The sequence below is a fragment of the Podarcis pityusensis genome (genome assembly GCF_964106645.2).
Source record: "Podarcis pityusensis genome assembly, chromosome: 17".
NCBI lineage: Eukaryota > Metazoa > Chordata > Lepidosauria > Squamata > Lacertidae > Podarcis > Podarcis pityusensis.
In genome coordinates, this window is record NC_138042.1 from 10,107,598 (window position 1) to 10,133,015 (window position 25,418).

The following is a 25,418-nucleotide window of genomic DNA, read 5'->3' on the forward strand; positions in this document are numbered from 1 at the left end:
CTCGCTTTCAGGCCAAGGGAGCGGGCGTTTGTCCACAGACAGCTTTCCGCGTCTTGTGGCCAGCATGACTAAACCGCTTCTGGCACAACAGGACACTGTGACGGAAGCCAGAGCGCACGGAAACGCTGTTTACCTTCCCGCCACAGCAGTACCTATTTATCTACTTGCACAGGCGTGATTTCGAACTGCTAGGTTGGCAGGAGGTGGGACAGAGCAACGGGAGCTCACCCTGTTATCGGGATTCAAACCGCCGACCTTCCGATTGGCAAGCCCATAGAGGCTCAGAGGTTTAGACCACAGCGCCACCCGCGTTCCCAGTAAGGTAAAGCTAACAGGTCTCTCCCCAAACTTGGCTTTCAAAAATTCCTATTTCACCTGGCAGTTTAGTTAGTCACCCACCCTCAATCCAAGTCTTGCTTTCTTCATCTACATCCCACGGGGGTGCGGAAGAGACTGCTCAAAGGGTTTAAGGAGGTTGGAGCATGATCTACAAGACTAGAAGCCCTTAAGTGTTCCAGTATTGGCAGGGTCAACAAAAACCCAGACTGTTTTCTTACACGCACACAGAGGTTTTCCCTCAGCTCTCTCCTACGCAGGATGATTTGGGAGAGGGGGCGGGGAGTCAATAATAGTCAACTTACTGCAGGCATCCAAGGATTCATCAGAGCCGTCCTGGCATTCAGCCTTGCCATCACATATCCATTTGTAAGGGATGCATTCGCCATTCCCGCACTGGAACTCCTTCCTGCTACACTTCTCCACACCTGCAAGAGAGAAGCAAGCAACATCGTTAGCTGCCAGAAAGGCCAGTGACACAATGATCTCATAGGCTCTCCCATTGCTGCAATCAGAGTGTGAATTGCGCCAACACAATAGCTTGATAAGAGCCAACGAACTGAAGCACAACCCTTGATAAGCTTGAGGCAGTTTGTGGCTGGCTCCCTGGAACAGACGCAGTAGCGTCTCAAATTTCAGCGGCGCCCTCTGCTACGCCAAACTCTGACACACACCCTGCCTCTCACCTGCCGTTGTGCGTCACAACAGCGGCGCCGGTCGAGGTGCCCCAGAGGTTCGGCACCTTGTGCAACCAAACCGGTCATGCTCCCTGAGATCTGCCTTTGCCAGATGGTTAGGAGGTTGTCTTCTCCTGGTGGGGTTACTCTCTGTCTAAAGGAGTAGGTATGTAGCTTGGGGCTAGTTCTGGATCCTTTTGTGTTGTGTGAGTGTCAGGTGGCCTCAGTGGGGCAGAATGCCTTCCACCAGCTGCACCCCTATTTGGACAGCCTAACTTCTGCCATCTATGCTCTGGTAACCTCTAGGTTAGATTCCTGCAAAACATTATATGTAGGGCTGCCTCTGGAGACAGTTCAGAAGTTTCATCTGGTGCAGAATTCAGGAGCCACATTGCTCACTGGGGGGCAAGACGGTTTGAGCATAGTGGCTCCCCATTTGTGGAATGCTTTCCCCAGGAAGGCTCACCTGCAGCCTTCATCATACACCTTTAGATGCCAGGTGAAAACATTCCTCTGCAACCTGGCTTTTGGCTGATTAACATCTTATACCCTTTTAAATGTGTTTGTGATTTTTGGCTGAAGGGCAGTACAGACGTACGTTGGTTGCCGAACGCCTTGGAACGTGAACGTTTCAAAAACCGGAAGTGAGCGTTCCAGTTTTTGAACGATTTTCGGAAGCCAAACATCTAGTGCGGCTTCCGATTGGCCACAGGAACTTCCTGCAGCCAATCAGAAGCCGTGCTTTGGTTTCCAAACATTTTGGAAGTCGAACCGACTTTTGGAACAGATTCTGTTCAACTTCCAAGGTATGACTGTATACAAATTTAATAAATAGTAACAGCAGCAAAAATGACGACGACGATACAACAAGCAATGTCTTCATTGTATTGTGGGATAACCCAACTCTACACTACAAGAACTCAGACTTGGACTTCTTCGCAACAAGAAGTACACTACTAATATGTAGCTACAGACAGCAACCACCACTTCCAACTTTAGACATGAGTGTTTAAAGAAAAGAAAATCCAGCTCCGGTCACTTCAGATAAAGGGGAAATACCTTAAACACTCAAATAAAGAATGTACGCTCATTCTGCAAGATGAGCCTCTTTAGAAACTTGACAGTTTCCAGAAAGGAGCAGGGAACATAAGCTCTCTCGTGCAGCTAACATCCTAAAGAAGATTTTGCTGATTGTGATGGGAGCTTCAGAGCAGCATGTCCAGCAAAACATGCTTCTGTGTTTCAGAGGCTCTTTTTTAAATACCTACTTACGGCTGCAGGTAGACATGTCAACAAAATAAACAGCTGGCATGGAGAAGCTGTGTACATTTGCCCTGCTACGTATAAAGCTTTCAAACATAACTTGCAGGAGCCGCAGGCTTTTTCGTGTGGAAATTGTAAAATTTAACCAGACACTCCAATTTGGGGCCATCCTGACCCAATTATCATAAAAAATTAAGCTGGCCCTGGGCCCCTCTGATCATCCTATTTCACAGGGTTTTTGCAGGGAATCATCAAAGGGGCTAGAATCAAAGTGATGATATGGCTGTATCTCACCCATGGGCATCCCTAGAGTCCACAAAAATGACCTTGTATTTAAGGTAAAAGGTAAAGGGACCCCTGACAGTTAAGTCCAGTCGCAAACGACTCTGGGGTTGCGGCGTTCATCTCACTTTATTGGCCGAGGGAGCCGGCGTTTGTCCGCAGACAGTTTTTCCAGGTCATGTGGCCAGCATGACTAAGCCGCTTCTGGCGAAACCAGAGCAGTGCACGGAAACGCCGTTTACGTTCCCGCCGGAGCGGTACATATTTATCTACTTGCACTGGCATGCTTTCGAACTGCTAGGTTGGCAGGAGCAGAGACCGAGCAATGAGCGCTCACCCCACCGCGGGGATTCGAAACACCGACCTTTTGAGCGGCAAGCCCAAGGCTCAGTGGTTTAGACCACTGCGCCACCTGTGTCCTGACCTTGTATTTAGATATTAACTAAAGGTGGGGATGGGAATTATGAACCCCTGAAGAGCCATTGCCAGCTAGATGAACCAATGATCTGACTCAAGGCAAGGCAATTCCGATGTTTACTCAGAAATAAATTCCGTTCATCCACTGGGGCATATTTCCAACTGAAGATGCACATAACTGAAGCCATTGCATAAGTGATCATCCTTCGCACATCCTTGCATTTGTGTATACTTTGCCTATGAGCAGATGTAGTTCTCGGTGGGCTTCATGGCGAGAGGTTCAGAACTGTGCCTTTAGCTCTGTTTCATTGAAAACCAGCAAGCTATAATCCTTAAAACAGGATGCCCGGCTCAGGAAACATGCTTATTTCAAAACAAGGAAAACTAATTAAACTGGTCGCTCTCTTTTTAGGCGATTTAAATCCATTCGCTTTGCGCAAGGTTTTCTGCCAGTGTCAGCAAGGCAAGTAGGGGAGAGGAGGAGATTCAGTCGAAATATTGGCCCGTCCTCCTCTCTCCACCCTCCGCTATTAGCATAAGACAGAATTGACAGGCCGATGGGAGGTCCCAGCACTTTTACAGCTTTCAACGGATATTTGCACAGGACTCTTGCTCAGCAAACAGCTCTCTCCATCAGCAGAGTTAAAAAGAACAAACAAGGATATCCTCTCTACAAGCAGCACACGCAACCATATAGGGACACACCCAGTTTTATCACTAATCGGGCCTCTCCCATTTTGCACTTTTGCCGGAGACAAAGGATTCTGAAAGAGAGAGAACCATTTCACACATCTGCATTTAAGCCTCAGCTGAAATACAAGAGTGGTTTGGGGTTTTTTGGGTGGGTTATTCAAAGCATCTGCATGCTTGATCCTTCCTGTTCTTACTTATCCCTGGTGCTCAGATACAGACCAATTCTGCGCAACATAAAAAACAACAACAACCGGCTTGCCTTACATTTGAACGGCATGTGCTGAATGTTATCTAAATCTAAATCGTTATCTGCAAATGTTTGTCGTTTATTGAGGAGATGTAGGAAAAGAGAAAAGGTCAACAAGAGAAAGCCTGAAGGAATTTGCTGCAACTGTTTGTCAGAAACTTCATTAATAAGGCAAATAGGTCAGGGCAAGCGTGGTTAAACACCCACACTGATCTAGAAATTTTTTTAGGGGTGGTTGGCTTTTGCTGCCCAACTCCCCATGGGACTCTGAGTCCCATAAGTCTACGATGGGTCAGAGATGAATAGATGGAGGCAGGAGGCCACGAAAGCAAGGCAGATCTTCATTTTTCTGTTGCAACAGAGTTCCCTCTCCTGGCGAGGAGGCAAGAGACACGCAGAACCAAGAAGAAACTTCTCTTGTAAGGGTTTCCGGGAGAAAAAGGACACCCCCCCTACAAACAGAAATTACATCACACCTAAGGTGAGGTCACTGTGGCTCACACAGGCCAAGGGGCGATTTAGCAAGTTTCACAGAGTTCCAGACAGTTTGCACAAAACATTAGCATTTGATAAGACAATCGGGATGCCCAGGTCAGGGATCCCTCAATGCAGAGAATCTGGGCAAAAAATGACAATTAATACAAAGGAGGTTCATAGATATAGGAGAGGAATCCCTTCAGGAACTTCCCCAGATTGCTATCTGCCTCTGTGTTCTCAAGCAAGGGAGATTAAGGAGGGAGAGGAAATATTGAGAGTCATTAGGAGAGCCAAGATGGCTTTTGGATTGCTCTCCTGTAGTATTTTAGACATGTGGTTTATATACTTATGTACAGTGGTACCTCTGGTTACGAACTTAATTTGTTCTGGAGGTCCGTTCTTAACCTGAAACTGTTCTTAACCTGAGGTACCACTTTAGCTAATGGGGCCTCCTGCTGCGGCACAATTTCTGTTCTCATTCTGAGGTAAAGTTCTTAACCCAAGGTACTACTTCCAAGTTAGCGGAGTCTGTATCCCAAAGTGTTTGTAACCCAAAGTACAAATACTGTATCTGTGTTTACCTTGCGCAATTATCAACATTTATTCTATATTTGAGACCTTTGAATTCCTATAAAAACACGCAGCCTCATCCAAGGAAAGGTGTCAAGAATAGCTAGAAACTGAAATCACATGCCTCACCTATGCCGCAAATACCACTTGGGAGCCAGGCGCCATCAGTGGCAAAGCCCACCCAGCGCCTCCTTGCTCACTTGCCCCATTAACACATCCTTTCTATAACCTTTTGGCTGGACCACAGTCAACACCAGCATTGCCTCACAGGTTGAACAAAGATGGCAGGAGACAGGAAAGATGGAGGGAGGGGAGATGCGACAGAGAAAGTGCTGGAGGAAATACAAGAGAGATGATAAAGGGCCAGGTTTTTTGTTTTGTTTTGTTTTAAATAAGGCCCATATTTTTAAAAGAACAATGCAACTAGAAATAGTAAATGGAGGGTGCAGGAGAAGGAAGCTGTTCTAAGAGAAAAATGGTGTAGGGAGAAGGAGGAAGGGTCAAGGAAAACTAAAATGGAGAAGCAGAGTTAAAATACACCCAAAAACCAAGGTCTGTGCACATATGTGAAAGATGAGTTCATCGCCAAGAGGAAATTGTTGTGGGAAAGAATTTAGCAAATTCTAAAGAGGGATTAGATATGAACAGAAGAATGACACCAGTAACATCAAGCTGCTTGTGCCAGTCACCACTTGCCACCATTTCATGAATGGCTCTGCGCCACCATTTTGCGATTGGTGGGCCTCAGTAATTTTCTGTCCTCTCACGTGGGGCTTGAGGGTAATGGGTTTTGAGACCCCTGAACCCTAGCAAAGACTGAAGTACCAAGGATAATTATTCAATAATTTTGAACAAGCGGAGTTGGCAGCTATAGTACCAAAATGCACTGCTAAATCCAGCCATTGCTCCTTAATCTCAGGGAAAGGAGAGAAATCCTGTTAGATTATGCTTGGCTCTCAGGTCCATCAGGGAAATGGATTGGTAAACCCGAGGGAGTTGTAGGAACAACTTAATTTGCACATATTCATGAACAGGGTGAAGCACAGTCTTGCTAACATCAAACCTAAAACATCTAGGCCTACCCTTGAAACATTACTATGGAAAACCCAAATCCACCTGGCCCTGTTTTTATTTGGCAGAAATTTATTTCCAATTCTGTCACTTCTTGGTCCCCTTACATTTTCAAAGTCTTTTCCTTGCATACAGACCGGGAACTTTTTCTTACACAAATGGATGTGAGGGTCCTTGGTTACTCTTAAAAACCCACAGACTAAAACTCATGAAATTCATGTGGCCCATACATAGTTGGCTTTTTATGTTCATTTCCCCCCTTTTCTTTTTTAAAAGCGTACCAGAGTCATGAGCTTCGAGTTGCATTGATCACAAGGTGACAGTAAATGAAAGCAAAAAGAGGTTTCTTTCTGCTGGAAGGCAACCCCGGGCTGTTGTCCGACCACAGCAAGTCACCCAATCCAAGTCTGGAAGTTTTCAGTGGTTAGTGGTGTACTGGGCATGGATGAGCTCAAATATCACCTGATCTTGCCTCAAAGCTGTTGCAAGAATGAGTCAAGAACGTACAGCATAGGCACATACGGCCCCCTATTCTAACCATGAGTATTGGAAGAGATTTGAATCCAGAGAAGTACAGTTAGGATTCTAGCCTCCGAGAAGTAGCAATACCACCAATATGTTGCCCTACCCAAAGCGACACAGTGGTACCTTGGTTGTCGAACTTAATCCGTTCCAGGAGTCCGTTTGACTTCCGAAAACGTTCGTAAACCAAGGCGCGGCTTCTGATTGGCTGCAGGAGCTTCCTGCACTCAATCGGAAGCCGCAGAAGCAGCGTCAGACGTTCAGGTTCCAAAGAACGTTTGCAAACTGGAACACTCACTTCCAGGTTTGCAGCGTTCGGGAGCCAAAACGTATGAGTACCAAGGCGTTCGACGACCAAGGTACGACTGTACAAGCTACTAACTACGAAGTATCGCTCTTGACAACAAATGGCTGGAGTATGCATCATAAGAGGTCAAACCAACCTCTCTACCTAGCACACATAACATGCAAGCAGCGGGGTAGGATGTTGCAAACAGGAAGGCCACACCATTTACGATGGTCTCTGCATCACAACGTGGTTTGGGCAGGGCAGAAGGATCGGCATTCCTGCTTCTTCTTCACAATTACCCATTTCCTCCTTTGATTCTAGGGCTAGCAACATTCCTCGGAGGGTTGAGAGAAGGTTGACCAGGAGCAACTTGCAAACATTGATTGCTGCTCAGGATGAAGGTGGGAAAAGGGAACCTGTTAGTCCAAAAACACCTGGGAGGCACCAGACTGGAGAGGACTTAAAGAGAACGATTTCGTCAGAACTCCTATTGTTCGTAAAGAGGAAGCCATGCTCTGGGAGTCGCACCTTAATATTACCAGAATGGCGAAAAGGGGTTTCAAAGTGGAGCTTCACTACAATGTCCAACAACCTCCTTTTGTAAACATGACTGAAGTTCACAGCAAAGTTTTTAAAGCAAATACCCAGGACTCAGCCAAACCTGGTGCTACCGTCCTTCAGAACTTTGCTCCCAAGGGGGCAGAAACACCGTCCCTCAATAATTAACAGCTGCATGGCAGGAGATACGCTGCCTTTCACATTAAAAGACGGACATGCAACTATCAAAACTTTGCACGGTGTTAAGCTTTTGGAATAACAGCAAGGATCTAGGTCACTCCTAATGGGAGTGATGCCATTCATTTCTACATCGGTTCGGCGTCTTGTATAACCAGTTAAACTTAAATTTAAGTTGCAATCAAGAACTGGCAAGACATCATAGGCTTCTTCACAGGTGGAGAGGCTGTCTCTACACATGCAAATGTCTGCATTTGTTGGTTTGTACAGCTACAAGCGTACCACTCAGCTAACTGTGTACATAGGAAGACAGATTGTACACTTGTTGAATGTAATGTGTGAACACGCCTTATGAGCCCAGGAGGCCACACATCTTGCGCTCTCTTTGACACAAAAGAAAACAAACATTTCCTTCACTGTCACATCGAGACACCAGCATACAGGGTTAGTTCAGGCTGGCAGAGGTGAAATTAGCAGAGGCCGATAGGCTGAAGGGTCCAAACAAACAAAACAGTCAGAGAATCCTTCACATTGAAGGAAGTTTAGCCCACGTTTACCAGAGGTGCCTTCTCAAGCAGAGCCGAGAGGGTGTTTCTTACTCCGACACCCATTGGCGGATTGCAAAGAAGCCGACAAATGGCCCGTTTGGCCCACAAGCCAATGGGGAAGCAGAGCGTGTGGGGAAGGGGAACGAATGGGCGAGGGCCGGGTAGCGGGTTGGCTGGACTTTGTGCCGCTGAAGAGCAGAGGTGCCTCCCTTTCTAACATGCACCTTCCGATAAACCCCACCCAACACTGACACTCGCTCCCCTGCCTATCCCTTCTTCCACCCAAGTAGTTGCTACTTCCAAAGAGGCAAATGACACCACTGCATGTCCTGAAATCCATACCCCTTTAAAAACAAAAGGGCTTGCAGTCATTCCTTTCCCCAGGTCTTCCCCCTTAAATGTCCAGTGAGAGTCCTCCCCCCCACCACCACAAAGCAAAGCCATGATTAAAAGATGCAAACATGCCAGGAGGTGCAATTCCTCTCTGCCATCCGTTTCCCAGACCTCCTGCCCATTTTCAAAAAGACACAAGACACTCCACAGCATTTCTAAACATTCTTGCTTTCCCCGCCTCGCCACTCCCCCCCCCCAATATTGTTTTACACACAATCCCCTCCTGATAAAAGGGTCCCATTTGGAGCCTAGGCTAGCAACCCTAAAGCAGAGAGTTCCATGCATGTGTCTTCGCTTCTTCTCAAAATCAAGTTTTAACTACTTCTTTCCATGTGCATGCCTGACCCCTCCTTTGGGGGGGGGGCAAGGGAAAAAAGATGTGCTTCCTCACAGGGAAGATCTGCGTCTTTAAATGAGCAAAAGAAAAGGAAATAATGAAAGGAGAAGCAAAATAATCCTGTGGGATCCTATCGAGAAATCATTTAAGAACCTCATCCTACCCCAGGGAAGGTTGCTCATTAACAGAACAGTAAAGGCTGGCAGGTAATAAATCATCCCTGGGGAGGGAATCTCTTTCACCCAATATTATCCTTGTTATTTATTAAATTTACAGTAGCAAAATGCAAAATATAGTGGCACACACATCCCAGGCTAAGGCCCCCACCCTGAAGCCATTAAAGGGATGCTTAGGCTTGGGAGGTCTTGCTCCTGAAGGATGGATGGCAGTGTGATGGCAGGGAAGGAGCCGCCCTTATAAGCTCAGGGCGGGGCAACCAGCAGCAGACCCAGTCCTTCCAGTGGGCCCTGCCCTGAAACAGGTATGGAAGAGAGATCACGGCTCAGGTGGGGGGGGGGAGGAAGGGGTCGGGCACCAGCAGCCCCTCCTAAGCTCACCAAAGTTCATACCTGCGGAATCAAAAGCAGAGGATGCTGGGGGGGGGCAAAGAAAACTATTTGTAGCCCAAGAATTCAGCTTCCGGTCGACACTATTTAGGAGCCCGCTATCTGGGGAGGGTTGTTACTTGGAGGTGCCCTTGTTTAGAACACCCCCATCTAAAAGAAGCGGACCCAAGGGAGGGCTGAGGGAACCGGAGTCACAAAAAGGCACACCCCCGCACCCACACCTTGGAAGAAGCAAGCTGAGCCACCGGAGGGCCGGCCTACCTCGCAAGGTTGTTGCGAGGATAAAATGGGGAGCGGCAGGATGCGCGCCACCGTAAGCTTCTTGGGAGGAAAAGTGGGGATGCGAATGCAATAAAGTAGATAAATACATATATACATTTCCCTGGCCCCCGTCCCCGCCAGGCAACCCATCCACCCTTAACTGGGAAAGGAAGCCTTTTGCTACCTGATCTTCTTTTAAAGAGCAACGTCCAGCCCTCCCGTTCCGCAAGGTCCCATATATATACATATATTGAGATCGGGATTAGGGTGCTTACCGTTTCCAGAAACTTGGGCGCAGAGCACGACCGCCAAGGCTAGCAAAGGCGTTTGCAATCCACCGGGACTCATCGTGGCTCCCTCGGGCTGCTGCTTGCTGCTACTTAATTTGCTCGTCCCTTGTCCTCGATCCCACCGGGAGAGTAAAGCAGGGAGACCCGCGGCGCGCAAACGGGGAGGCTGCCCGGCGATGGGTCCCTAAGCGCCGCTTCTCCGCACGTGCGCGCACTTGCCCTGCTGAACCAGATTTGTAGCATCCTCTCCGCGCGGCTCCCCCATTCAAGCGGCGCGGGGGAGGAGCTTCCAATGGGGTGATTTTCAAACCTCCCCAATTCAAGCGCGTGGGGGAGGAGTTGCGAACGCACCATGTGACGTCAGCGAGTTAACCCTTCTTTCCCCGGTCCTTCTTCCCTCCCCGCCCCCTTTGGGTGGGGTGGGGATATCCGCCTTGCTTTGCGCCCAGGGTGGGCGTGAGAGCGCGCGAGCGTTTCTCTTCCTGGTTTCGCCCTATGCGCCTGATCTAGAAAAGTAGGGGAGGTTGGCTTTTGCTGCCCAATGGGACTCTGAGTCCCCCATGGATCAGAGATGAAGGGATGGAGGCAGCGAAAGCAAGGCAGATCTTTATTTTTTCTGTTGCAACAGAGGTCCCTTCCCCTCCTGGCAAGGGGGCAAGAGAGACCCAGAACCAAAAAGAAACATCTCTTTTAAGGGTTTGCATTTTGGCATGAGAGAAGAAGGACATCCCCTCTACAAATAGAAATTACATCAGGCATAAAGCCAAGGGATATTGTTCCTGAGGATTTAGCAAGCTTCACATAGTTCCAGACACAGTTTGCACAAAACGTTGGCATTTGATAAGACAACCGGGATGCCCGTCGGACATCCCTCAATGCAGAGCATTGGGCGAGGTATAAATAATAAACTATTGTTATAATTATCTGGGCAAACGATGACAATTAATACAAGGGAGGTTCATAAGAAGAGGAATCAATTCAGAAATGTCCCGATTGCGATCTGCCTACTTGTTCTCAGGCAAGGGGAATTAAGGAGGCAGAGGAAATATTAAGAGTCTTTAGGGGAGCCAAGATGGCTTTTGGATGGATTGCTCTCCCGTACTATTTTAGACGTGTAATTCTTATACTTATGTATGTGTGCTTACCTTGTGCAATCATCAACATTTATTCGATATTTGAGACCTAAGAATTCCTATAACACGCCAAAACGCATTTGACACCTCCGTGCATTGCAGGCGGGCGGTTGGACTAGATGACCCTGGGAGGCCCCCCTTGCGACTCGACAGTTCTGGGATTCTATCCCACCGCGTTTTGGGACGGAGAAAGGTGGGGCTCTGGCTCTGCTGTGAGAGAGGAGCTGCAGAGGCTGCTTCTTTTTAAACACAGAGGAAGGAGCGGCTCAGGGGGTCTCGTAATTTGCTCCGGTATGAATGGAGAGATCCTGCTTCAGTCTTGCAAGCGCGGCCGGAAAGAAAACATTGCAGTAATGCAACGAAACTTTTAACACTGGCCGTCACTCACGATTGCATGACTTTCGTGCTTTTTTCCTCACTCACGATTGCATGACTTTGTGCTTTTTGCACACTTCTTGGGCAGGGCAATTAAAAAGAAGAAAAAGTACGCATGCCCTGTCAGTACTTAAGTGGCATAAAATAATCAATAAATTAGATGGCAGATACAAAAAGGCAACGCCTCCTGGCGTGAACAGGAAAGAGAGACTGAAGCTGCTGCTCAACTACCAATCCGAATACGTTTGGGTGTGGACTACTACGATTGAATCAGAATCACAGTTGGAAGGAACCCACCCGGGTCTTTTAGTCCAACCCCCTGCAACGCAGGTATCTTTTGCCCCATGTGGGACTCGAACCCAGAACCCTGAGATTAACAGTCTCAACGCTTTACAAACTGAGCTCATGCGGACAATGTCCAAATGCAGACAAGCCATGAGTTTGCCTTCAGTGCCATCACTCCTGCCAAAATCCGACTGGCTTCATGATGTCATGTAAAGGTAAAGGGACCCCTGACCATTAGGTCCAGTCATGACCAACTCTGGGGTTGCGGCGCTCATCTCGCTTTATTGGCCGAGGGAGCCGGTATACAGCTTCCGGGTCATGTGGCCAGCATGACTAAGCCACTTCTGGCGAACCAGAACAGTGCACGGAAATGCCGTTTACTTTCCCACCAGAGCGGTACCTATTTATCTACTTGCACTTGAACGTGCTTTCGAACTGCTAGGTTGGCAGGAGCAGGGACCGAGCAATGGGAACTCACCCAGTCGTGGGGATTCGAACCGCCGACCTTCTGATCAGCAAGTCCTAGGCTCTGTGGTTAAACTCACAGCATGACTTATTGCCAGTTGACTATGAGAGCTTCATATAGTGCAGATAGTCAACGTGGTGACCCTTAGATATTTATTGTACTACGACTCCTAATAGCTGCAGTTGGCATGGCCGGTGGTCAGGGATTATGGGAGCTGTACTCCTACAATATTTGAAGGGCACCGAGATGTAGGGACACACACAAAGGAAAAGGAGAGGAGGGAATTGCTGTATTCCAAAATCAATATTGATCAATATAGCAGCAACGCAGGAATTTTTTGATTCCTAATTGTAGTGAACCCAACAGTAGCCCAAGTGTTGCCTAATTCATGGGTTCTCAAACCTTCTACTCCCCAGGGCTGACTTCAAATGGCTGGAAATTACCGTATTTTTTGGTCCATAACACTCACTTTTTTCCTCCTAGAAAGTAAGGGGAAATGTCTGTGCGTGTTATGGAGCGAATGCCTATGGGTGGCAGGGGGATCTGCTGCAGTCGTGAGCAGAGGATCCATGGTTCCCCTTCCTTCCCTCCTCCGTGGCTCGCTTTGCTCGCTTTGAAACAGCAAAGCGGGAGAAGAGCCGCTGAGCGGAGAGAAGAGAGGGACAGAGAGCCTGGTTACAAAGCACGGATCCACATGGATCCTCAGGATTTTTGCACTGGGTCACCCCAAATTCACCATCAGATCACATAGCATGTCCATGGCTACAGCTTGCACCAAAAAAATCACGCACCCACTGTTGCCTGGGGCCGCAGTGGTGCAAAAACGTGGTTACAAAGCATGGATCCACATGGATCCTCGGGATTTTTGCATTGGGCTACCCCAAACTCACCGTCAGATCACATATCTGTGGCCACAGCATGAACCACAAAAATCATACATCCACTGTTTCGTTTAGAATATTTTTTTTCTTGTTTTCCTCCTCTAAAAACTATGTGTGTGTTATGGTCGGGTGCGTGTTATAGAGCGAAAAATACGGTACTGAGCCCCACCAGCCACAAAATGGTGCCGTAGGGGCAGAACCCATCACAAAATAGTGGCAGAGGGAGGCAGAGTCTGCCATTATCAGCGGGCAATTACTGACACCACTTTCTCTTGATATCTAATTTGTTGTTGTTTAGTCGTTTAGTTGTGTCCGACTTTTCGTGACCCCATGGAGCAGCGCACGTAAGGCACTCCTGTCTTCCACTGCCTCCCACAGTTTGGTCAAACTCACGCTGGTAGCTTCGAGAACAGTGTCTAACCATCTTATCCTCTGTCGTCCCCTTCTCCTTGTGCCCTCCATCTTTCCCAACATCAGGGTCTTTTCCAGGGAGTCTTCTCTTCTCATGAGGTGGCCAAAGTATTGGAGCCTCAGCTTCAGGATCTGTCCTTCCAGTGAGCACTCAGGGCTGATTTCCTTAAGAATGGAGAGGTTTGATCTTCTTGCTGTCCATGGGACTCTCAAGAGTCTCCTCCAGCACGATAATTCAAAAGCATCAATTCTTTGTCGATCAGCCTTCTTTATGGTCCAGCTCTCACTTCCATACATCACTATTGGGAAAACCATAGCTTTTACTATACAGACCTTTGTTGGCAAGGTGATGTCTCTGCTTTTTAAGATGCTGTCTAGGTTTGTCATTGCTTTTCTCCCAAGAAGCTGGCGTCTTTTAATTTCGTGGCTGCTGTCACCATCTGCAGTGATCATGGAGCCCAAGAAAGTAAAATCTCTCACTGCCTCCATTTCTTCCCCTTCTATTTGCCAGGAGGTGATGGGACCAGTGGCCATGATCTTCGGGGTTTTTGATGTTGAGCTTCAGACCATATTTTGCGCTCTCCTCTTTCACCCTCATTAAAAGGTTCTTTAATTCCTCCTCATTTTCTGCCATCAAGGTTGTGTCATCTGCATATCTTGAGGTTAATTCCGGCTAGGGATTCATCCAGCCCAGCCTTTCACATTATGAATTCTGCATATAAGCTAAATAAGCAGGGAGACAATATACAGCCTTGTCGTACTTCTTTCCCAATTTTGAACCGATCAGTTGTTCCATATCCAGTTCTAATACATCTACGGAAATGGCTAAAATTCTTTGCCATAGTGTTGTCCTTGTGGCAAGGAGTTCCAAAGCTCAGTTTTTCCTCAAGCCAAGTACAGACATCGGTTCTGGGGGTATTGCATGGGTAGCCAACAAGAGGTTCTGCAACTCCCATCAGTCCGAGCCAGTATGGCCAATTTTCAGAGATTATGGGACTTGTAGTCCAACAATATCTGGAGTTGAGGGCACTATGTTCGCTACCCATGTATTTAACTTCTCTATTTAGGCAGCATTTGCTGGTCCAGAGGCTCTAAATGGAGAACGCTCACATGCTTCTCAAAGTATTTTTACCCATCTCCTGTAATTTCTTCTCCCATTCTCCTTTCACACTCAATTTGTATCTTCTTTCCTTCACTCTGCCGCACCAGTTTCTTCCATCCCTCCTTCCTGGTCACTTTACATTCATTTCTGCCTCCTGTAACAACCTTCCTCTCTTATTCCTTTCCTTTCTATTCCTATTTTATGAACTTAATAATTAATAATAATAAAAATTATTATTTGATACCATCTTCTGAGGCCCTCTTTCGTGTGCCTCCTCTTTGAGAGGTCTGGAGGGTAGCAACACGACAACAGGGCCTTCTCTGCAGTGGCTCCCCGACTGTGGAATGCTCTCCCCAGGGAAGTTCGCCTGGCGCCTTCATTAGACACCTTTAGGCGCCAGGCAAAAACATTCCTTTTTAGCCAGGCCTTTGGTTGACTTGATTGACATCCTATGCCTTTTTAAAAATGTTGTTTTTTGGGGGGGTGTTGTTATTGAGTTGTTGTTTTTATTTTGATTATATATATATTGTGGTTTTATATTTTGATTATGTTCTGTGACCTGAGACCTCTGGGTATAGGGTGATATATGAATTCAATAAATAATAACTAAATAAAGATTTTATCTCATTTTCAAATTTCCTTCAATAGTTCCTCTGCCTTTTCCCCTCAGAGAGTAAGTAGACCTTCCCTACCTAAAACTTCCCTTTACTCACCACCCAAATCTATGATATGGCTCGTGAGTCAAGCAAAGAGGAGGCACACAGTGTCCGAAGGCCCGCTGTTTAAGAAACACCGACTCTACTTATCATCACAAAAGAGGAAACATCATTCGAAAAGATGATTGGGACATGATGAAGTTCCTGTTTGTTTTGTACTGTGGAACATTCATTTCGAGATTTCGGTAAACGTAAACCACAGAGGAGAAGCTTGCTAAATAGCTCGGGGCCAAGGAGATGGCAACTCAGCTGATATCAGTGAGACTTATTCCCATGAAGTGCGCTTCTAAGTAGACATGCGCAGGATTGTACTGCAAGGCTCCCGAGTGGAAGGAACAAAGGAGGGCTTAGCATACTTTAGCAAAAACGCATAATACTTTTGCCACTGTGGTTAATAGAAGCTGTGCATAAACTATATGTTCCTCTCCATGTGGTGCCTATTGATAGATTACTCACAGAGCATTATCAGAGTTTAGGAAACGGCATGACTCTTTTTGAAAGCGTAGATCACAGTGTACGCTAAGGTCCTTGAGCAAGGACAAAAAAAAAAAGCCTTTCAGTGTCTATTTTTGAACATCATGTAGCCAGCCTCCAAATTAAAGAGGAAAGAGATTTGTTCGATTGTCATACACAACTAGACAGACACACAAGCAAATGCCGGCACAGCTGGTTGATCTCTGGATGTATCAAAGGTCCACATTTTCCACTCAAGGCTCAGCCACACATCATCAAAAAACAGTTTTTAGCCTGGTTTTTGGGGGGAGGACAAGGGACCACATGTCATTCCCACTGTTCTGCTCACATTTCAGATGTCCTGGAACAAAAAACCACTTTTCTCTTAACAGCGAGTAGTGCAAAAATGATTTTTAATACCTTAACATGACGGTTCCCCATTAATATATGTTCATTGTATCACAATTCTTGCCTTTGTCCTGGATTTTCCCAGCTTCTGCTCTCCACCTCCCCACGCCGTGTTTTCCTCATTTCTCCCTGCCTCTGTTATCTATCTGCTGTTAGTTTCCAGTGCTCTCTCAGTCTCCTCTTCTGCCATGGAATTATTTGCACTAATATGCCTTGCTTCTGAGTAGGAGGCAAGTGAGTCTTGCCCCTGTAATAAACAAAAATCTGCCCTTATTCCCTTATGGGGAACACAAGAGCCCTTATAGAGTCCTTTGTAGGTTCTCCATCGGTCAGAGAAAGTAACAGAGGCCACCAGAGAAGCAAAGCAGCTAGTAAGCCTGATCTTTATTGAATGGTTGCAACAGGGTGCTTCCCTCACACGCAGGAAAGGAGGAGGACCCAGAACAAAGGTGTGCCCGCCCTTATATAGACATTTTAAATGGCCTTCCCTGGAGCTCAAGACCACCCCTCCATCCATCATACATACATCACAGAAGGGGTGTAACCCAAGACCACCACCCCACAAACATCATACCTACATCACAGAAAAGGTGGTCTACAACAGAAATCTGAGTGCATCGTTTATCTCCTGTCTGTCAGGTTACCTGTTAATGGTCACTTGATTGGATACCCTGGGGAGCCTGGCCAGTCTTTTGTAATGATAAATACTTAGTTCCTGAGCCAGGTCACAGGCTCACCCTATTCATACACAGACATACCCTTAAAACAGGATTTGTGAAGGAGAAGACAATGGGGAGGCTTTTCCATTTTCCTTTGACCTTGCAGAGAAATATTTGAGGTCAATTTGGGAGGGACAAAATGGTTTCAGGACTTTTTCTGTGGGGATTCAGACATGTGGTTTATATATGCAGTTACGAACATTTATCATATATATATATATATATATATATATATATATGACCTTAAATTTTTTATTTCACCCCAAAGATATTGCCTCCTACATTGCATTGCCATCTAGAAAAGGAGGAAAGCAGTCTTCCCACAAGAAACTGTGTGCAAATTTAGTTATCCAACTTAGCGCAATCTTAGGCAGTTCACTGTGAAGTAAGTCACACTGTAGTCAGGACTTCCTCCCAGGTAAGCATGCATGGGGTTGCAATCTGTAGGCTTACAGGGAAGTAAGTGCCACTGAACACAGAAGGACTTGATTCTGAATAAAGATGCAGAGGACTGCCCCGGAAAAAAAACAGTAATCTCAACTCCAGTTTCTTTAATCGAATACAGTGGTACCTCGGGTTACAGACGCTTCAGGTTACAGACTCTGCTAACCCAGAAATAGTACCTCGGGTTAAGAACTTTGCTTCAGGATGAGAATAGAAATCGTGCGGCGGCAGCAGGAGGCCCCATTAGCTAAAGTGGTACCTCAGGTTAAGAACAGACCTCCGGAACGAATTACTGGCAAGTTCTTAGCCCGAGGTACCACTGTAAAAGCTACAGTAGGAACTTTCACTCTGGCATGCCATAGTGAAGCCACCGTGAATTCCTGCATCCGAGAAAACAGTTTCGGTCAATGCCAGATTTAATTAATGATGCTAACCATGTCCTGCAATCATTCAAGATCCGCATAGCGTCTTTATTAGAACAAAGGAGCTCCCGCAAAAGCCTCCAGGTAAAAGAACATTTATTTGGGTGCTCCTGACTTAACAGGCTGAACCTCCTGGTGCCTGTTTTCACCAGAGTAACTGCTTCCATCTGAGTGTTTGTAAATGAACGGATCTACAATACAGTGGTGCCCCGCAAGACGAATGCCTCGCAAGACGAAAAACTCGCTAGACGAAAGGGTTTTGCGGTTTTTGAGCTGCTTCGCAAGACGAATTTCCCTATGGGCTTGCTTCGCAAGATGAAAACGTCTTGCGTTTTTTGCAAGTTTGTTTCCTTTTTCTTAACACCGTTAATACAGTTGCAACTTGACTTCGAGGAGCAACTCATAGAACGCGGTGTGGTAGCCTTTTTTGAGGTTTTTGGTGATTTTTGAAGCTTTTCCAAAACTTTTCCGACACCGTGCTTCGCAAGACGAAAAATTCGCTAGACGAAAAAACTCGCGGAACGAATTAATTTCGTCTTGCGAGGCACCACTGTACCGCTTTATAGCGGGAATGTAAACGGCGTTTCCGTGTGCTGCGCTGGTGCTGGCTCGCCAGCTGCAGCTTCGTCACGCTGGCCACGTGACCCGGAAGTGTCTCCGGACAGCGCTGGCTCCCGGCCTCTTAAGCGAGATGAGCACGCAACCCCAGAGTCGGACATGACTGGCCCGTACGGGCAGGGGTACCTTTACCTTTACCTTTACTGCTGCCCTACACTTCCATTCAAACTAATACTCAGAACAGCTTGCAAAAAAGGTGGAGATGTCATATACAATATTAAAGACTCGCAAACTAAGGGATCTTCCAGAGGGCTTGCTTACTGAGCAGCCATCCTTATCTGTTTGTAGTATTATTAGACAATGGTGGCTATTCAATGAGCATTCATTTTGATTTATTTGTAGGGAGGTTAGATGAGATTGCATCAAAGCAAGCGTGACCACACCTTCTCCAGGGCACTTCCCTGTCCCTTTGTTCTTAGCAGAAACTCTGATCTTTTTGGGCTATGGGTTTGTTGTGCAAGAGCTCTGGATCATCTTTAATTGCACAGCCATCATAATATACCTTTAGGCAGCAGGCAAAAGTTTACCTCTTTAACTAGGACTTTATCTGTTTCTTTTTTTAATTATTTATACTTTTGTGGTTTCAAACCTTGACTTCCTTCCCCCTCTTTCTGTGGTTCCTTAAATTTATTTTTAATGTCTTCTGCATATCCAAATTAACTTAATTTGCTCATTTATTCATCTACTTTAAATATATGCCTTTATGAAACTGTGGGTTATTACAACAACCCTGCCAATGTTCTTATCTGTTTACAATCTATATGTAAATATTCAATAAACCATTTCCATTCTTTTATTTTAAAATAATTGCTATCTTGATTTCTTATTCTTCTGGTAATTTTTGCCATTTCTGCATATACCATAAGTTTTTGTATTGATTCTTTCTTTGCTGGGACTTCTGCTTCTTTCCATTTTGGGGCACCCAGACTTTGGCCTCTATCTGTGGCTCTCAGAGTGGGTGGGTGGGGTGTATTTAATGTATTATTTTGAACCACCCTAATACGGGAATGATTAAAAACAGCAGCCATTCAAATCAGCAGTAGAATCTAAACTAAGGGCTCATCCACAGTCATGGGCATAGCCGGGGGGGGCAGCTGCCCCCCCACCAAGTAAATAAATAAAAAAAATACTTAACTACAAGTAGAAATAATCAGGATATTTGAAATTGAAAGGCTCTACCACAGAAAAGGCTCTGCTCATCTCTCTTGCTCAGCCATGCAGCGTAGAGCAGTCATTCAATACCTTTGGAGAGTAAAGACCTGGCTAAGGTCAACGATGACAGGGGAACATCTCAATGGGCTAGGCTTGCTGAGTGTGCACAGAAAATGTGCATCAGTAAAAAGGAGGAATTTGAGAAGGAAGTGCTGAAAAGGTTTTCAGCAAATCCAAGGAAACATGTTTTTTTAAACAATTTGTAATTTTGCAAAATATACTCCTGAACTGCACAAAAGGTACTCCCTGTTGTTAATTTTTTATTTAACTTCCTAGTTTTCAAATGCCTGAAGATTTTGACAGATTTTTTTCCTGAGCACTTGGGGTCAAAAGAAAGTAATTTTAAATAACTGTTGTTGAGACGTTTCATTCTGTACCTGCTAGACAGAGCCAGACAGAGGATGGTGACAGGTGAATGTCCTACTCCCTCCCATCCTAAATCCTGGCTATACCCATTTCCACACTTCTCCTTGCTCTGTGCCTAGAAAGCATAGGTCTGAGAAGTTTTCTGCTTGTTCCGTGATTTTTAGGCATGGGGCTGAGTTGTTTCCCGTTTGCCCCACTCTATAGGAACAAATATAATTCAGTGGAAAACCTTATTGATATTTGCTCCGATTCAACGGAAAGGAGCAGGTTTTCCTGGGGCAGGACAATTGGAAGTGCAGATGGCCCCCTTAAAATGTTCCCTGAATAAAACTGTTTCCAAGTCCTGTTTGAAGGAGGGGTCCCACCCCTTTGCCACCCGACACAGAGCTCCCTTTCCTTTGCTCTCTTAATGGCTCATCGCTGAGGCAATCACCTGACCACAGGAAGCTAGCCTTGCTTATTGAGCTTTTAACACTTGCTGGGGATGAAAATGGTCTGGCATCCAGTTTAATGCTGCAAGCCTTGATTAATTTCTAACACTTACTGGATCCTGCACCCCTGAACACATAACGGTAGAATAGCAAAGAGGATTTCCTTTGTTTACATACATACATAATATGGTATTGCAAATCCTTTGCAGGTCACATCTAGGACACAACAATGACGTCAGTTGTGTGTAACACAGCAGGTCCCTCTCAGCGTTGCATCCTTCCCTCTGAGCAATTCAACTTGCACTAGTTTTGCCATCCATCTTCCTTTTTCTAGGCAGCAGGGGATTACTTTAAGAGCTTTCACACACCAGATGAAGACACAGCCACTTTGGGGTGCAAAGAGGGCACATGTTTCATCATTTCGTCGTTGAAACTAGAAACACACTTCAACTGTCTCTCCTCCCTCCCTCTCTCCCACACACACAAATCCCTTATTGCATATTGCTACATACTCTTCTCCAGCCACTGCATGGTGTCTTAATATACTCTGCAACAGATATTTATTACACTAGCTGCTGAATCAGATAAATAGCTAAACTGCCCATAGCAGTTTCCTTTAAAAAACAAAAACAACTTTTAGCAGAGGGAAGAATTCAGTGTTCAGCTTAGCTGATCATTCCACCAGTGCAAGTATTTATCTCCACTACCCCAGGCACTGTTCTGGGTGTTCTCCCACACTCCTGTGGCAATTTGGGGGTGACATGAGGGGGAAAGAGGAGGGAAAGAACCACGGCACTAGCAGGATTTGTGCTGGCTCCCTCTAGTGCTCCTGTTGAGCTGAATCTGGACCGCTGGACTGAATCTGGACTGAAAGTGACCACCTACCTCTAATCATCTCCACTACTGGCAAAAATTCAATTCAGCGCTCTCACATAGAACATGAGGTCATAGATAAAGCAAATTATCCAGCATTGCGTAGGAAAAAATGGACACCTGAAATAGCAATTGTAGCTGAGAATAGATTGAATTCACAAACTGCAATTAAGTTAAGATCAATTATAATAAACAATTTATCAATAGACTCCTCCCTGACGGCTTACGAAAATCTAATTGAGTCCTTGCAGGATATGGTTTCGGTTAACATAAACTTAGCCCGCAAGCCACGCACTGCAAAAGGGCGCCGTTGGTTTGACCAAGACTGCCGCACAAAGAAGGAAGCCTTAAGAAATGCTTATTTGGCCTATAGAAACGCTGGATTAAACTACTTACCTCCATCTTATTTCAAAATCAAAAAAGAGTATAAGGCTCTTTTGGCCTCAAAAAAAAGGCAGTCCAAACAAAATTCCTGGTCCCTGCTATTGAATGCCTCACTAAACAATGAAACTAAACTCTTTTGGCAACTGGTCTCCGACTCAATGAAAAATAGTTCCTCAGCCCCCAGCTGTGTCATTGCAGCTCAGCTTTGGGAGAATCACTTCAGAAATATATTTATGGAAAATCCAAACCTCCCTTCCAGTTTACAGGAGGATGACAGGGCAGAACTGTCACTGCTCCCTAATTGGAGGCTGGTTACTGTGGAGGAAGTCCATACATTAATTGGGAATCTGAAGAGTGGAAAGGCTCCGGGGAAAGACTTTATCCCAGCAGAGTTGATTACATCAAACCAGCACTGGTGGGCTCCGCTTCTGGCAGCACTCTTTACGGTAGTAAATAACTCAGGTAAGGTACCATATAGCTGGAAACATGCTATAGTAGTTCCAATCTTTAAGAGAGGCCACCCAAATGTACCTTCCAATTATAGGCCTATTAGCCTGCTCTCGATAATTGGGAAGCTGTATGCCCGTTTCCTCAGTAGCAAACTTATTATAAGATCTCTGGAACTTGAACATGTTCAACAATGAGCGCTCACACCTCCCTTTGTGGCCCCCCCCCCTTTGCAGGACCGCGCACAGCACCTCTGGCCACGGACTCACCAGCTGGTTGGGCTGGCCCGCCTCTCTGCGCTAGTCATTGGGGGTTCCTGCCAAACCCCAGTTAACCTATCAGCACTCTTGGGAGGCGGAGCCAGCAGCAAACGTGCAATTGCGGTCTCAGGTGGGTGGAATCCTTTAGTCTATCTTCCCTAAATTGGGGTGGGGTGGGCGTGAAGTGGTAACTCACCCCACCACCCCCACAGCGGCGATTCCAGGGTCCCCTCTTAAAGGGGGTTGTAAAATGGGAGCCACTGGGCGAGCGAGCACACCGAGCAAGTGGGCCTGCGCTGAGCGAATGAGAGTGTGTGTGCCACTCCCACTGAGCGTTGGCTCTGTTTTTTCCCTTTTAGCCTTCTGGCGCCCCACAGAATTTGGCACCTGCGGGCTAAAAGGGAAAAAACTGAGCTGATGCTCAGTGAGAGCGGTGCACGCACCCTCGCTCACTCACTCAGCGCGCTCGTTCGGTGTTCCCCAGACTCTCGCCTGGCGTCCTCCAAAACTTGGCGCCCCGGCGCCCCGGCGCCCCACACCACTAGGGTCTGTGGGTAAGACGGCCCTGGCTGGAGAGATGGTTTTAGAGGAGCAGGAATGGAAATGCACGGGCGAAACCTGGGACAAATACTGCCATCCAACAAAAGCGGGGGGAAATATCCAACAATTTTAGAAAGTGAGTTAATTTTATGGATCTTCAAAGGTTGTGGTCTTATCTTTATGATGGAGCTGAGGGGTTCCTTCTTTCTTCCCAAGGACAGCAAAAAGGCATCTTTGCCGAATTTGCCCTTGGGAATGACGCTGAACCATGACAAAGTGTTCCCAAGAGATTTCCATGCCGGGAACACAGTCAAGTTGCCACTTAAAGCAGCAGCTGAAAGAAAGAAAAACAAATGAACTCCCAGCCAAGGTAAGACCACCACCCTGGAACATTGGTAGAATCGGTATGCTGCCCTCCCCCTCCAGGTTAAAGACCCCCAAAGGTTAAGCAAGCTGCCGGAGCATGGAATGCAAAAATAAGTGAAGTACTGACAAAGGGGAAATTCAACCAAAGTAAAGCAGATCTCTGCCTGTATTCAAAGAGAATAGATCAGAGATGGATTCATGTACCATTGCACGTGGATAATCTGATGATCTGCTTTGAACAAGAAGGGAATGATCATGAACTAATTAAAGTATTAAACCAAAACTCGGAAAGAAGTGTTATAAGAATTTTAAGGTCTCAAATATAGAATAAATATTCATAAATGCACACATATCTAAATATAATCATATGTCTGAAATAGTATGGGAAGGCAGTCCTGAAGCCATTTTGACTCTCCCAGTGACCTCAAATATTCTTCTGCAGTAAGGGAGGCAAATGGGGAAAGCCTTCCCATTGTCTTTTTGCTTGCAAATCCTGTCTTAAGGGCGTATTTGTGTATGAATAGGGTGAGCCTGTGACCTGGACTCAGGAACTAAAGTGTTAACCATCACAAAAGAATGGCCTGGCTGCCCAGGTAATGCAGTCAGTGACCATTATTAGGTATCCTGGCAGACAGGATTTCTGCCTTAGGCTGCCTCCTTCTGTGATGTACGTATGATGATTTTGGGGTGGTCTTTGACTAAGTGGGTTGCACAATGTCAAAAGTCTTTAAAGGTTCCTGCACACTTTTGTTCAGGGTCTCTTCCTCCTTGGAAGGAGGGAAAGGAACTCTGTTGCAACAGAAAAATAAAGATCTCCCTTGCTTTCTGCTGGCTCCTGCCTCCATCCCTCCTCCTCTGAGCAATCATGGACTTAGGGGACTCAGAGTCCCATGGGGAGTTGGGCAGCAAAAGCTGGGAGGGTAATCTTGGGCTACAGGGTGGGCAATTTCAATAGTCTATATAAGGGCTTGCGCACCATTGTTCGGGTTCTCCTCCCTCCTGCGTGTGATGAGTGCGGACCTTGTTGCAACCGTTCCTTGAATAAAGATCAGGCTTACTAGCTGCTTTGCTTCTCAATATTCTCTGGTTGGCCTCTGTTACTTTCTCCTACCAATAGGGAACCTTAGAAGGACTCTGTATGGGCTCCTGGATACCCCATAAGGAAAGAGGAGCAGATTTTCTTACAACAGAAGGATATAGGAAACATAACACGCTACTTGGGAATACAAATAGAAAGAGAATATGAAGACCATTACCTTCTTAAAGCCACAAAACTGAAAAATCATAGAATTGCAGAGTTGCAAAGGACCCCAAGTGCAACCCCCTCCAATGCAAGAATCATATCTAAAGAATCTCTGATGATAGATGGCCATGCAATTTCTGTTCAAAATCCTCCAGTGAAGGAGAGTCCACCACTTCCCATCCCAAGGTAGTCCTTCCAACTGGTTAACTGCTCTTACCATACAAAGAGTAGAAAGCTTTGGAATTAGAAATTCAAAGGCAATAAATACTTCAGCTGCCTGAAAGAGATCAAGAAGCATGGTATTACCATTAAAAGGTAAAAAAGGTAAAGGACCCCTGGACGGTTAAGTCAAAGGAGACTAGGGGTTTGCGGCTTTCAGGCTGAGGGAGCCAGGCTAAGGGAGCCAGTGTTTTGTCATGCTGATCACATGACCCGGACAGCTTTCATCAACTTTGCCTCCAGCTCATCAACTTTGCCTCCCTCCTCCAAAAAAACAAAGAAGCTCAACAACTTTTGTATTTGGATTTTCACTTATTGAACTATGGCAACCCTAGGTTCGCATTTACCCAGTTCATAGATCAAGATGATATCCTGCAAAAGAATTGGAATCGTCATATAGTTCAAGGAAGAACTGCCAGTACTAGGTGACATCTTGTTCCCATGCATGCAAAGCTTCAAAGGAAGATATGACGCAAAGAGTACATTGAAGGCCACTTGAGTATAGAAAAATGTAATTATAGATAGACTTTTCTAGAGGCTACTGGCCAAATATAAATGTAGACAGAGAAAGAAGAAGGAAAGCCTGGCATGTCAGGAATTTATATCAGCGCTGATAGAAGAACCTGTGATGTTTTGGGGAGAGCTTCTGCATCCACAGTCAAAGGTGGGC

The 25,418-nt window shown here is 46.1% G+C and overlaps 1 protein-coding gene and 1 long non-coding RNA gene across 4 annotated transcripts in view; one reads left to right on the top strand and one right to left on the bottom strand.

Annotated features, from left to right (window-relative positions):
• LDLR (low density lipoprotein receptor) overlaps window positions 1-25,418 on the bottom strand; it is a 58,218-nt gene that overhangs the window by 20,320 nt on the left and 12,480 nt on the right. The window contains exons 1-2 of one of the 2 annotated variants that reach the window (XM_080988101.1): window positions 9,960-10,218; window positions 642-764 (exon numbers count right to left, since the gene is read on the bottom strand). In XM_080988101.1, the coding sequence (XP_080844227.1) occupies window positions 642-764; window positions 9,960-10,032 (196 nt within the window). In that variant the 5' untranslated portion in view covers window positions 10,033-10,218. Of the gene's footprint in view, window positions 1-641; window positions 765-9,959; window positions 10,219-25,418 lie in introns of those variants that run through there. The other variant, XM_080988102.1, reaches the window with a different exon arrangement.
• LOC308467030 lies at window positions 795-7,632 on the top strand. Of its 2 annotated transcripts, none has more exons than XR_013981103.1 (2): window positions 795-1,179; window positions 7,166-7,632. It is a non-coding gene; the product is annotated as an uncharacterized lncRNA (long non-coding RNA). The 2 variants fall into 2 exon arrangements; XR_013981104.1 differs by lacking the exon at window positions 795-1,179 and adding an exon at window positions 1,732-4,396.